Source organism: Mastigoproctus giganteus, chromosome 1, assembly GCF_048544385.1.
Source record: "Mastigoproctus giganteus isolate SK-2022 chromosome 1, ASM4854438v1, whole genome shotgun sequence".
Lineage (NCBI taxonomy): Eukaryota > Metazoa > Arthropoda > Arachnida > Uropygi > Thelyphonidae > Mastigoproctus > Mastigoproctus giganteus.
Window position 1 is genome coordinate 244266598 of NC_143575.1, and position 13615 is coordinate 244280212.

The 13615-nt window shown below is 37.8% G+C and overlaps 1 protein-coding gene across 1 annotated transcript in view; it reads left to right on the forward strand.

The window, feature by feature from the left end:
• The window catches only part of LOC150091720 (uncharacterized), a 92923-nt gene that overhangs the window by 45767 nt on the left and 33541 nt on the right, over positions 1–13615 (forward strand). The window contains exon 4 of the mRNA XM_090369451.1: positions 8583–8669. Within this exon, the coding sequence (XP_090225577.1) occupies positions 8583–8669 (87 nt within the window). The remainder of the gene's footprint in view (positions 1–8582; positions 8670–13615) is intronic.

Here is a 13615-nt window from a genome sequence, read left to right on the forward strand (position 1 = left end):
CAATTTTGGAACTTTAGGGTGGCTGATGGTGACACTGGGGATATGGTGATAACTTTTTTATGTGTCAATAGCCAGCCATAAAAGAGAACTATTTACTTGGCTTTGCCCTCAGATTTTTAGTTTTGGTTTCGACTTGACGCCATTGCTTCTTCTTCGTTCGGTCAGCCAATGACCGATCACTACCGGTTATTTTGGAGGGAACTTTTATTATGCAGGCTGACATCTTGTTTAGTTTAATGGTTGCCTACAGTGGAGGCTGCCATTTTAAAGTGTGAATATAGATTTCTATGGTATCCGCCATTTTGAGTGTTTATGGTTATGGTTTTGGTAAGGCCTAACTGTATCTTTGCGAAAAAATATTAGTAGCACCATTTCTCGATGCAGCATGGGTACTTTCTTAGAGTAGATACTGCCTTGCACTAAGTTTTCTATATACACTGGGGTGCAAGAAATCATAGTGACTTGTCTAATTGCATTTATAACTATACTAAGGTGCATATTATTAGAAACCCACTTTGCTTTTCTAATTTTAAGATGTTTTTATTTTTTATGTATACTGAGGTGAAAAAAGTTTAGGTGAGACTTGAGTTAACTTTACCTCAGAAACAGGTAAGAAGTGTTCCAACATTCGTGTGACTTATATATTGATGACATTGCTCAACCCTCATCTGCTTAGGCCTAAGTATTGACTTTGGGCTATTTTGGGCTGTTTATCAAAACTGGAGATTTCTCAGCTCCTATGGACCCTACCATCCTGGTTTTTCTTTCAATGACAAATTTAGACTGTCCTCTTTCTTCTGGAGTTATCGCCAGCGCCCTCTGGTGGTCAGCTCACGAGATCTAAAATATCTCCTCAACTAGTGACTCTATTCCTCTGGAAACTGCATATATGTAATGAAGACAGACATTTCTTACTACCCACGAAGTTTCATCTCTATAGACTAATAATTACCGGAGATATTACCAGTTCACCAAAACCCTATTTTCATCCCGGGAAATTGTCATTTTTATGTGAAATCGTTGGAGGCATATCTCAGCCCCTATTTAACCGATTTAAGTGAAATTTAGTATACAGCCTTTTCCCAGCCTGTTATTCGGTTTGACACCGCCACCTGGTGGCCAGTTCTGGGAACTAAAGGATTACTTTCATTTTAGTGCGATTTCTTCTCCTGATTTTTTACTGAGATCAAACAAAATTTTCCTGCTGCATTTTTCTAAATAAAGCTCATTCTTTGGGAGAATACTTAAAATTCAATTACTTAATTTCTGGAATTTTTACAGCGCCCTCTAGTGGTAACGTTTTGAGTTGTCCATAATACCTGTTCTATTGGGTGTTTCTGACTGATTTTGGTGTGAGGACTGTTCCCTACCATATCTTTCAGTGTGCCAGCTTTGGTTATTATAGTGTTGTTCGTCATTGAGTTATTAAAATGGACTCTTCAAGTGCACAAGAATTTGACTCTACCTATACTTTGTCCTCTCCTCCTAACCTGTCTATTGGCCCTGTGGAATTGAGAGCTGATATGAATCCCATACTTATGGTTAGTGACATTGGTAAAGATTTCCCTGATATGTTTTGTAATGAGAGGGGTTCTACTTCTTCTACTCCCTCTCACCCTACTGTGAAGGCTTCTGTGGACACGGTTTTTGGTTTGCGGGACTGACTCGCGTCTTGGAGTCAGATCCTAATATTTCTGCAACCACTGTGATTGAAGTTACTAAGATCTTTAACGTTTTGGAACACAAGTACCTGGATGTTTGTGCCTTAAGGTCAGCTCCTTCTGTCAGTGCACCTTTGGCTTCTCTTCCATTGCCTTCCAATACCTATGCCAGCATGGCATCTACGGCACCGGCCCAATCTTCTCAGCGTCCAATTCAGCCGCAACACATAATCATCGTTCGAGCTTCTGAATCTTCGGATTTAAAAACTAGTGAGGAAGTAAAGAAAGAAATTACTACTCAATTCAGGGACGAATTTAGAAAGATTAAAATTAAGGCGGTCCGCAAGGTCCGGGACCGTGGTATTGTGATCGAAACAGCTTCTAAAGCCGACCTTGTTTCCCTGCAATCGTGTCAGAAGTTCAAAGACTTAAAATTTTCTCTTGACACTCCAAAGAAATTAAATCCTACGGTAGTTATCTACGACATTGGTAAAGACACTTCTGAAGATGATTTCATCCAGGATCTTCATGATAAGAACTTCATTGGCACTGATTATTCCCTTGAGGATCTTAAGAAATTAGTTAAATTTCGATTTAAGATGAATTCCAAGCAAAAGGACTGCCAGCACTGGGTGATTGAGGTCCCTGGCCCTATCAGGCATATTTTGTTACAAAATAATAATAGAATTTATATTGGGTGGTCAGTCCACGGTATTAAGGATTTCATAATATCTTCTAGATGTTTCAAATGCCTGGGCTATGGCCACTCATCTAAAAATTGTAGGTCACCTGAACACACCTGTGGGCACTGCGGTTGTCAGGGCCATCAAATTTCTGATTGCCCCAGTAAATCTTCCCCCATAGTTTGTCCCAACTGTAAAATTAGGAAACGCAAAGCTGACCATTCTTACAAGGACATTCCCTGTCCCGAATATCTCAGGGCCCAAGACCAGGTGAGGTTCAGGACATCTTATGAATAGTACCCATACTACAGTTGTAAATATGAGTGTAAAATTCCTTCAATTAAATTGTCAGCGAAGTTTATCTGTTATTAATGATGTATCTAGTTTAATTTCTTTACATAAATTTTCTGTTTTGGCTCTCCAGGAGCCATACTCCTATAAAGGTGTAATTAAGGGCTTGCCCTGTCAATCTCAGTTAGTTCAATCTATCCCTGATACGTCTGGGGTTGGAGGCAACGCGGTGCCTAGGGTTTGGGCTGCTCTGGTTATCGTGGACCCTCTGATCACGGTTACTAAGATCAATAGTCTCTGCTCCAAGTTTGCTGCTTGTGCCTGTCTTGAGGGTTCCTTCGGTAGGATTTATGCCGTCTCTTTGTACATGCGATGTTCGCAGTATGCACAGCCTATTGAGCCGTTCTTAAATTACCTGGAACTGTTGTTAACCAGACTTTCTGGTCTTCCGTTAATCATTATGACGGATTCTAATGCTTCTTCTCCCCTCTGGGGAAGCCCTACTTCTAACCCCAAGGGTGATCTCCTTGAGGATTTCATCGTTGCAAAAAACTTAATTGTCCATAATGTCCAGGGTCATCCCCCAACTTTTTCCAGTTCGCAGGGTCAATCTTACATTGACATCACACTTTCAAATCGTGCTTTTTCTTTCGGTATAAATAATTGGTCGGTTCGTACTTCTTGGTCGAGCAGTGACCATCACCCTATCACTTTTGACCTGGTCACCACTGTTAGGCCTTCTTCCCCTCGAGTTAATCATGATTTCCCTCGCTATAAAACTAAGGGTTCTGACTGGAGCATTTTCGACTCTAATCTTTTGAGTTTGGTTAATGAGGATTTCATCTCTAATCTTTCTGAATTGGATCCAAATTCCCTGGAAGAAAAGATAACTGGAATTATTACTGAGGTCTCTGACCTTAGTTTTCTTAAAAAATCTCGTCGAATCAATTCTGTTCCCTGGTGGTCTGATGGTCTTTCCTCTCTTAGAAGAGATCTTAGGACTACCAGGCGAAACCTTAATAGAGCTAGAAGGAATAACAGGCCACCAATTGAAGTAAATAGGCTTGCTGACTTGTATAAGGCAGCTCGCAACAGATATTTTAACAGTATTAGAGAGGAGAAGGCCCAGGCTTGGGCTCGTCTCGTGGAAAGAACTATTAAATCAGATCCTTGGGGTTTACCCTATAAAGTCATTGCCTCTAAACTCCACCCACATATTCCTCAGACCTCGATCCATGTTCCAAATTCCACTGAAACTTTAACTTGGTCGGCATCTGTTGATGCCATCTTGGATGAATTGCTTCTCAGGGACATCTCTGTTCCTGAGAGCAATGAACAAACTCTTTTTAGATTACAGCATCTTGTGTTTGAAGGCTCTTCTTCTGAGGATCCCTTCACTAATATAGAAATTGATTCTGCCATTAATACCCTTACTATTGGCAAAAGTCCAGGTCTGGACCTCATGGAGGTTTCTGTGATTAAAAGAATCTGGAAAATCAAACCTATCCTTATTTCTATCCTAATGAATTCTTGCCTTCGGTTTGGTGTTTTCCCTGATCGCTGGAAAATTGCCAACTTAAAAATCCTTCCCAAGAGTCCTGGCAATCCAGTTGCCTCTCCTTCTTCTTATCGTCCAATTTCCCTTCTTCCTTTTCTTGGCAAGTTGTTGGAAAAACTTCTGGTTTCACGTTTCAAGGGTTACTATAACTCAAAAAATCTTTGTTCTTCTTCCCAGTTTGGTTTCACGCAAGGTAAATCAACTACAGATGCAATTAATCTTCTCCTGAGCACTGTTCGAGCATCTCCTTCTAAATACGTTCTCGGTCTCTTTGTAGACTTCAAAGGGGCCTTTGACACCTTATGGTGGCAGAGTGTCCTGGCGAGGTTTCGGGAGGCCGAGGTCTCCTGTCCTATCTACAAACTAATTTCTAGTTATTTCAATAATAGAAGCCTTGTGGTCTCCTCCGGTTTTTGCTTGATTACGAGGCCGGTTTCTAGGGGTTGTCCTCAGGGATCCGTTCTTGGCCCTGTTTGCTGGAACGTGGTCCTTGATGGATGGCTAAATGCCCCTCATGATGATATTGTCAACATTGCCTACGCCGACGATCTTGCCTTGCTTGTACCTGGGAATTCTCGTCTAGAATTGGAAATTAAAGCAAACCACATCTTGGATGATCTTCACATGTGGTGTTCCCTCCATAAACTCTCCATTTCAGTCCCTAAAACTAAACAGGTTCTTCTGAAAGGCCTACTGAATCGTAATCGTTCCCCTGTGGTTAAAATTCTTGACCAGGCTGTTAAATTGGTAAGTGAATATAAATACCTTGGGGTGGTGATTGATGATCGTTTATCTTTCATTCCCCATTGTAAGTACCTTCGGCAGAAAATCCGTTCTCTTACCGGCTGGCTGTTGCGTCTTGCCCGTTCCCTCTGGAATCTTAAGTCGTCTTCTCTTGGTCTTTACTACAAGTGTATCTTCATCCCCATCGTCTGCTATGGTGCTGGCGCTTGGGGCTTCAGAATTCTTAATTCACTGGTCCAAAAATACCTTCTGCAGGCGCAGCGGTCCTTCCTTCTATATACTTGCAGGGCATGTAGAACTGTTTCTACTGATGCCCTGCTTGTTATTAATGGTCGTCTCTCTATCTACCTGGAAATTATATTGCATTTCTTGTCTTACCATAGGAAATCTCTCTCTCCTGCCTCGGTGGGAGATTTTGCTAATAATTATGAGAACTCTACAAATGTTGATCTGGCCAGATTTTCCAATCTTTCTTTGGAAGAGTGGCAACACTCTTGGGATGATTCCTCTCTCGGCAGAATCACATACGCTTTCTTTCCTCGTGTTTTTATTAAAGATAAAAATTTTAACTGGCTTCAACTTGGGTTATTTCCCACTTTCTTAATCACGGGACATGGAATTAATTCTCGTTTGTATAGATTTGGACTCGTCCCCTCTCCTCTCTGCTCTTGTGGCTCTGAGGAGACGGTTGAACATATTGTCCTACATTGTAATTTATATGTGGATTTAAGACAACAATTGTCTATCTGTACAAATGTATATAATTTAGATGATTTTTGGCGCCTGGTTGGCTCGGCGGACTCTCTTTCTGCCTTCTCTTCTTTTGCTAATAGTGTCTTCCGGAGAAGAGCGGCTTTATCAAGGAATAACCCTTGATTTCGTTATTTGTTCTTAATATTTATAAATATTACTGTATTGATTTTTTTTTTTTTTTTTTTGAGAGGAGTTTCTTCCTTGCCTAAATTGTCTTGTGTTTTGGACGCAGAGTTTTTGCGTCTTTTTCTGGAGACTTGTTTCAGGTTTTTGCCTGGCCGAGTGGGAGAGATGGACCTCCCCTCTCCCACTTCGAACTCTGTCCGGGTTGCCTGAAATGATTTTCTGTGTTAAATTGTATGTATTTTGTAAATACTGTAATTATCTTGTTAATATCATGGTGCTTTTGTTTGATTTGTTGTTTGCTCTCAGAATTGAGAGTAACTGATTTTATTGTGTTTTAAATCAGCAGTTAATCTTAAATGTTTATATTGTACATTACTTGTGTAGTTAGCTCATTATTATGTTGAAGAGACAGTTTTTCTCTTCTTGCGTTGTCTGTTTGGCTCTGAGGAGTGGGATGGACCTCTCCCTGCTCCCTCAGATCCAACCTTCAGTTGGCTATTCTGGTTGAGTGAGATGATTTTCCTCTCTAGCCTGTCTTACTGCTGGCTGCTTCTCTTGCTGCTTGTGTTTTGATTTAATTTTGTTTTCCTGCGGGGCTGATTATTTGTTGTATTTTTCTTTCCTGCCTGATTGCAGCTGCAATCAGTTGGGTTTTTGCTAGTACCATATAGTTCTTAGTCTAGCATTTTTAGTTGTAAATGGGTTTTGGTTCTGAGGGGTGGGATGGACCTCTCCCCGCCCTCTCAGATCCAATTGCTTTGTTGGCAATTGACATCCATTTTTTTTAATTTTTTTTTTTTAATGCTTACCTATGCATTATTGTTAATTCTACGTGTCTTGTTATTTGAAACAAGTTTTGTTTTTCGCAGCTTGTGGTAGCAGCTTTGCACTTGCTGGTTGTGTACATATGTTTATAGATTAGATTACTTGTGCAGAGACATTTTCTCTGCATATTAATTAATTATTGTTTAATACTTAACTTATTATTTTGATCTGTTATACTTAGATTTAAATTTAGAATTGCTTTTGATTCGGTTAACTAATTTATTTGTACAGTATTTATTGGTTTTGCCTTTGGCATATCTTTGCCTTGGGTGAGTTCTGTTTGTCTCTTTGTGTTTTGTATATATGTTTCTACATTTCTTCTGGTTGACTATTTCTGTTAATTTCTTGGTTGACTAATTTTTCAGCCAAGATTTTAATTACTTATTTTGTAAATATTGTATATTTTACTCTCTGCTTATGCAGTGTAATTTGTTAATATGTTTACTGCTATGTTTCATATCGGTGACATAAGTATTTATTATTTATCTTAATTTATTCTTTTAAGTGGCTATCTAATAGCCACTTGTACAATTACCTATGTTCTTTCCTTGAGACTTTTCTTTTTCCCCTTGTCGGTGCAAGTTGGGCTTCCTTCCCGGCTAGGGGAATCTTTCTTTCAAATGTACAAGCCTTCAGGCTTCAAAATTTTACCTCTTCAAGCTCTCTCGCTTGTTAGATTTTCCAACTAGTGTTTTCCTCTTTCCTGTTTCTTCTTTTTCCTGAGAGAGTGTTTTGCTCTCATTTCTTCTTCTACTTTCTTTTCTCCTACTTTATCCTCCCTATTCATTATTTACTATAACCGGGATTCCACTTGTTGGAATCCCACTAAGTGTAATTTAGATAGTTCCTGGAGCGCCTCCACGTGGCTAGGGACGGGAGTCGGGACGCAGGTAGCTTGCTCCCTACCTCCCGGCTGCTAAGACTCCAGGGCCGGCAAACAACAACCATCACAACACACATATATACTTACACACACACACACACACACACACACACACACACACACACACACACACACACACTTGCCGGCTATAAATAACCTACAGATGCTACAGCGGTATATAGGGGTAACCCTGGAGGCCGCAATCAATACAAGAATACCTTGTCCCTTGTACATTTGCCATTTTATACAAATGGAAAATGTACAGTGAGGATCGAAGGGAAGCATTGGAAAATGGATTAAGGTTAAGCTTAGAATAAAAGGTGGGGTTGCATCTGATTGCACTTCATTTTATAAATTTCCAGGACTATTTAATAAAAGAATGTAAGTTACTGACAATGCTTATGGGAGAAATAAAAATTGGATCATTATTATAATATGTGGATGATATTTTGCTGCTATTTAGCCCAAAGGATATTCAAATTCTGAATAAAAACTGCAGGAAATGGGAATGAACCCTAGAGTTGTTTATGCTTCATGATAGTGAGAAGCCCTGTTTCTCGATGACACTGATCTTACAAAAATCAGACTTCAAGAAACGGTACTATGAAAGATCAAGGACATAGAGATCAAAGACAATCTTGGTTGACAATTCTTAATAAAATGGAAGATTTTGAAGTAGTATAAGAGTTAGCAGTTAATGGATGTTTCTATTTGTAAAGGATTGAAGTAAAGGTGAAAGAATGGTAGTAAAGTGTTAGCAACTTTCTTTGCAATCAGCTGGATATGGTAAAATTTCCATACAGAAACAAAAATGGGTATGAATCTTGAGAATAAAACAGGGAACTTTGTCTGGGAGTTTTCACCCCTTAGAAATAGTCTTAGGGAGAGGTTATAGTGTTCTAGTTTTTTTTTTTTACCATCAAAAACAAAGATCTGGATATGGACAATTTATAGCCATAATATATTATGAAATATAAGAATTTAAATGTTATTTTTTTAAGGCACTTAAATTTTGATGTTTTATTTTTTGTATTTGTTTACCTCTTATTTCATTTCAGTATTATTTCCACTTATCCTGAAATTAGATTTTCAACCAGCAAGAAAAATAAACAACAGAGTGACAGCAGCTTTGGTAAAGAGAAGAGGTAAGTTCTTTGAAAATAATAAATTACAACGTTTAAGTTTATTAAGATTTCAAAGAAAATAATGTATGCCAAATCATTGTAAAGATTATTTTGAGTGATCTCTTAGGCAGATATATGAGTAAATCAAGATGTGTGTGAGATGTAGGCCTTGTTTTGGATCAGTACTTCTTTTTCAAGTCAAGTTGAAGCTGCTTTGTGTTTATTTCTTAAAAACACCAAGTTCATAGTATTCCTACTTAAGACTAGTTTGTCAGAAATATTCCCTTTTTTTCAAAATTTAAGGTTTAGGCTGACTTAAAAGGCTCCATTCATTTATAAGAAAATATTGATTACAGACACACCTTAGTAAGGGAAAAATGCTTTAGTTTACAAACAGAACATAAATACACATACAAAATTCAAAAATTCAGTTTATATACAGTCAGTGGTGGACAAAAAAACTGCATCACCTTAAAAAAAAAAGTAACATTTGTATTGAAACGTATAAGATATTGTTTGATTACAGTAATTTTGTTTGTTGCAAAGCAAAGATATTGTATCAGATAACACTTCTATTGCATCAACCGTTTCTATAAATATGGCATTAGAAGGCTATACACGTTCATTAGTATCCTGTTTTGTGGAGGTGTAAGCATGGCTCAATATGTTCAGTTGACACCAAGAAAGAAAAAGTGTAGCTGTTGCTCTGCTCCAGGAAGGGCTTTCTATATGTGCTATTGCTGATAGCACACATAGAAAGTGTGATATCGCTGATAAAATATGCTGCCACCAGTCAACAGTATCCCAGGTACTGAAATTAAAGCTTGAAACTGGTAATGTGAAGAAAAGACCTGGATCAGGCCTTAAGAGAGAGTGACTACGCCTTTCCAAGATTGATATTTGAAATGGCTATGCCTTCGTAATTGCTATGCTAGTGCTCCTGATCTAAAACTGGACTTTGAGATGGCCTCTGATGTTGAAACAAGTGCACCAGCTATCCAAACATGGCTTTTGGAATGTGGTCTGCATGCCTATCGGCCCACGAAGCCTTCGTTGACCAAACAAGGAAGAAGCGACATGCTTGGGCTAAAATGCATGTTTCATGGACAAAAGAGCAAAGGGACACTCATTCTTTCTGCCGAATCGAAATTCAACGTGCATGGTTCGGATGGGAAGTGATATGTCAAAAGACAAAAATCGGAGACACACCATCTTGACTGTATAACACTGACTGTAAAGTTCCCCGCTAGTCAGATGGTTTGGGGATGCATAACAAGCAAAGGGGTGGGGTGAATTAAGTTTATTAACAGAACGGTGAATGCAGAAACCTATACTGCTATCTTGGAGGAGTGCCTGAAACCCGTTATTAGGGATCACCACACAGACATCCAAAACTGCATTTTTCAGCAGGACTAGGTGCCTTCCCACACAGCAAAATTTTGTAAGTTTTATGCTATGTAGATTTAATGATTTTGTCTTCTTGTCTCACAAGGCTTAAAACATACTTACACCAATGTTTTCTCTCATTTTTTTCTCTTAAGTTGCAGTCATACCTCAGAAATGCTGGTATTACAGTTTTTGACTGGCCCAGCAACAGTCAGATTTGAACCCTATTGAAAATTGCTGGTACATAATGCCATTTAAAATTGCTCAGAAGCCAACAAGGAAGATTCAGCTGCAGGATAGCATTGTAAGAGTGCTTACTAAATTGGTCAACCGCATATACAGAAGTTGATTAACTCTGTGCCAGATCATTGCAAGGCTGCAATTGCAGCTCGAGGAGGAACAACAAAATATTGAGGACTTATTTTACTGATTTACAGTACATAATACTATTACGTTAACTTGTCATTTCAGTTTGTACATGTAAATGCAATAAAATGTATGTTTGGTTGTCATGATTGCCATTTGCATGATTTATTATTTCCATTAATTACGCATTTTACCCTTTGGGAAGATATTTAAGGTAATTCAGTATATTGGGTGGTCTTTTTATTGGATTTCATTTGCAGAGATATATATCCCATCTAACAAATGTATTAAGAACATTTCTGCAACCCACAATGCAGTGCTAAACACATTATTTGCAAAATTTACAAGTGATGCAGTTTTTTTTTTGTCTGCCACTGTATATTCAAACCATAAATCAACATGAACTCAAAAATCAAACATTTGCAAGTCACATCAAAATTTAGATAAAACTCCATTCAACTTTTATTAAAAATAGAAAACACAATTCAGCTTCTGTTTGAAAAACATTCGCTCTTCTTGAATACACTGCTGATTGACTATATTCTCCCATCTTATATTTTTAGGTTTTAAATTGCAATCAATAATATTGTAAATAAACAAAAATCTATCAAAAGAAAATATACAAATATTGTACCTGCTACTTTCTGCAAACTGCATTCTTTGACATCTTTTCTCTGGAACTTTTTATGTATCCACATATATAACAACCTAACTTTATTTGAATAACAAAGATTGCACCTAAAATAAAACTTTTGCTTTAGAAAATGAAGTTCATTTTGTCTCTGCTTTTACTAACTGCAAACTTGTGTACAGAATATATTTTTGCACCGTAGTCAATATTACATTGTGGACAAAACGTAATGTTTTTGCACTACGGTCAATACAGTAATTATTAATCCAGATTAGGGGGAGAGGTTATCCGGATTAAGCAATAATCCAGATTAGTGAATCAAAAGATTGCCCTAAAATGGGGGGGGGAAACTTATAACACAAATAAATGGAAAAGTTAATGATATAGATGGTGCTAATGAAAATAAATAAATAAATAAAAAAAAAAAAGTATCACTGTAGAGCCTTTATTTAAAAACTATAAAAAGAACAATACATTTATCCATCGATAGAAGACTCAGAAGTTGTACATGCTCTCAATTTACCGTGACACTTCAAGACTCCAAAGTAAAAAAAAAAAAAAATATCCACTGGAAATCATAAAATTCAGGTAATAAACAGACATTTTGCAAGTCGTAAATAAGTGACAAGAAGTGGCATTATAAGTCTTGATTGGGAGATGAATGTATCTGTTATCCTGCAAACCCCTGCTGTCTTGATACCTGCTGCTCAAAAAAAAAAAACAATGGAAAGAGAACAAATAATTAGTTTATTTTAGTGTGTCGCTTGGATTGTTGTGTTCCGTTGCAATGCAAAAAGACAAATTTAGTTTCGTTATTTATGTATTTGTTTTATTTTTTTTTTCTAGTAAATATTTTTTTTTTGTTTAGAAATTTCAAAATTGACTGGTAAATGCAAAAGAGTTGTGCTTTCAATTGAACAAAAACTTGAAATTATTTAAAAGTTTGAAAATGGTGCATCCATTATAATGTTGGTAACCAAACCGTATGCAACATCATAAAAAAAAAAAGGAAGCTATTAGATTTTGCAGGCACATCTCATAGCATTAAAGGTATGGCTATCAGAAAAACTATGAAACAGTCTACATATGAAGACTCTGACAAGGCAGTGATGTTGTGGTTTAGCCTACAATTATATAAACCCATAATACATGTATATAAAATGTTAACTTCATTTGCATACTTCTTATAAAGAAGTATGCAAATGAAGTGATATAAGCAATAACATCCGTCCGACACAGTGAACAACATGCAAAACAACGTGATGTATGTTCCATCTCTCTCTCTCTCTCTCTCTCTCTCTCTCTGTGGAGTCAGAGTGACTCATCTGCCTTCCTAAATTCCATGTCTTTAAAGTACAGTACTCAACTGTGAACAGAATTTTTCGTATTTCCGGATTAACTGTAACTGGATTAGCGAGGGTTTAATGTATTAAAAAATACACCACAATTAAATTATTTCAGCCTTAATGTCAACTGTATTATCCATAATCCATCCACATTATTCAGACAGTGCCATTGTTCTATTTCCCTTGTTTTATTATTTTTTAAACTAGGTAGTAAAATTTCAACAGTCATTTGTTGTGTCATGCACATATGCTACTCAAGTTTATTCTTTGAACATGTAATTCTTTCACTTTGCTGCCAAATATAACTGTATTAACATATCTCTGAGGAGATTATCACTTCAACAGTATTTTTACAACAATAGGATATAAAATAAACAGAATACTAAACAAGGGTAAGCTAAAAGATTTTTACACTTGCTCTGTTGAGAAGTTAGCATTAGCATCAGTAGAGGCATATGATGCAAGAAAGCATGCTTATGCAGCATCAGCAAAAAAAAAAAAAAAAAAAAAACTCCTATTTTACCCCTCCATTCTTTCCAAATGCTGGTCCAGCTCAGCCTTAAATTTATTTAGGCTATAAACTTCCACAACAAAAGATGGAAGTCTGTTCCACCAATCAACTGCCTGCAGGCAAAGGCAAATTTCCGCACATCGATTCTACAACTATCTTTCCTAAATTTGAATCTATGCTTCCTGAGGTTCTTAATCTGAGCAAGAGGAAGAATCCCATTAGCATTCAGCTTGCTCAACCCATTCAAGGCCTTATGCACCTCACCTTGCAGATGCTGCAATTTGCTCAACTTTAGCCTTTCTTGGTAAGAGCACCCCTTTGTTCCCCTTCTTTGTACTCATTCTAGCAACTCTACATCCTTCTTAAAATGAGACCTCCAGACCTGTACACAATATTCCAGGTGTGGCCTGACCATTGCCTTGTACAATGGGATAATCAACTCCCTGTCCCTGCAAAATTCCTATATATCATTGACAAGACTCCACGACCTGCCCTGGCACCCATCTGCACTGCTCAGCGAACTTCATATTTGACTCCACAATTACCCCCAGGTCTTTTTCACTTTCCACTTCCCTGAGTGGCGCCTCTGTAGCCAGGTGGGAAGGAGCAGCAGTGCGTAGCACACGCTTCTTGATTAGACTTGGGTTCGAGCCCGTCACCACCAAATATGGAGGATGCGGAAAGGTCAGGGAATGACCACTGCATATCCCGGAGCAATATGGCCTTA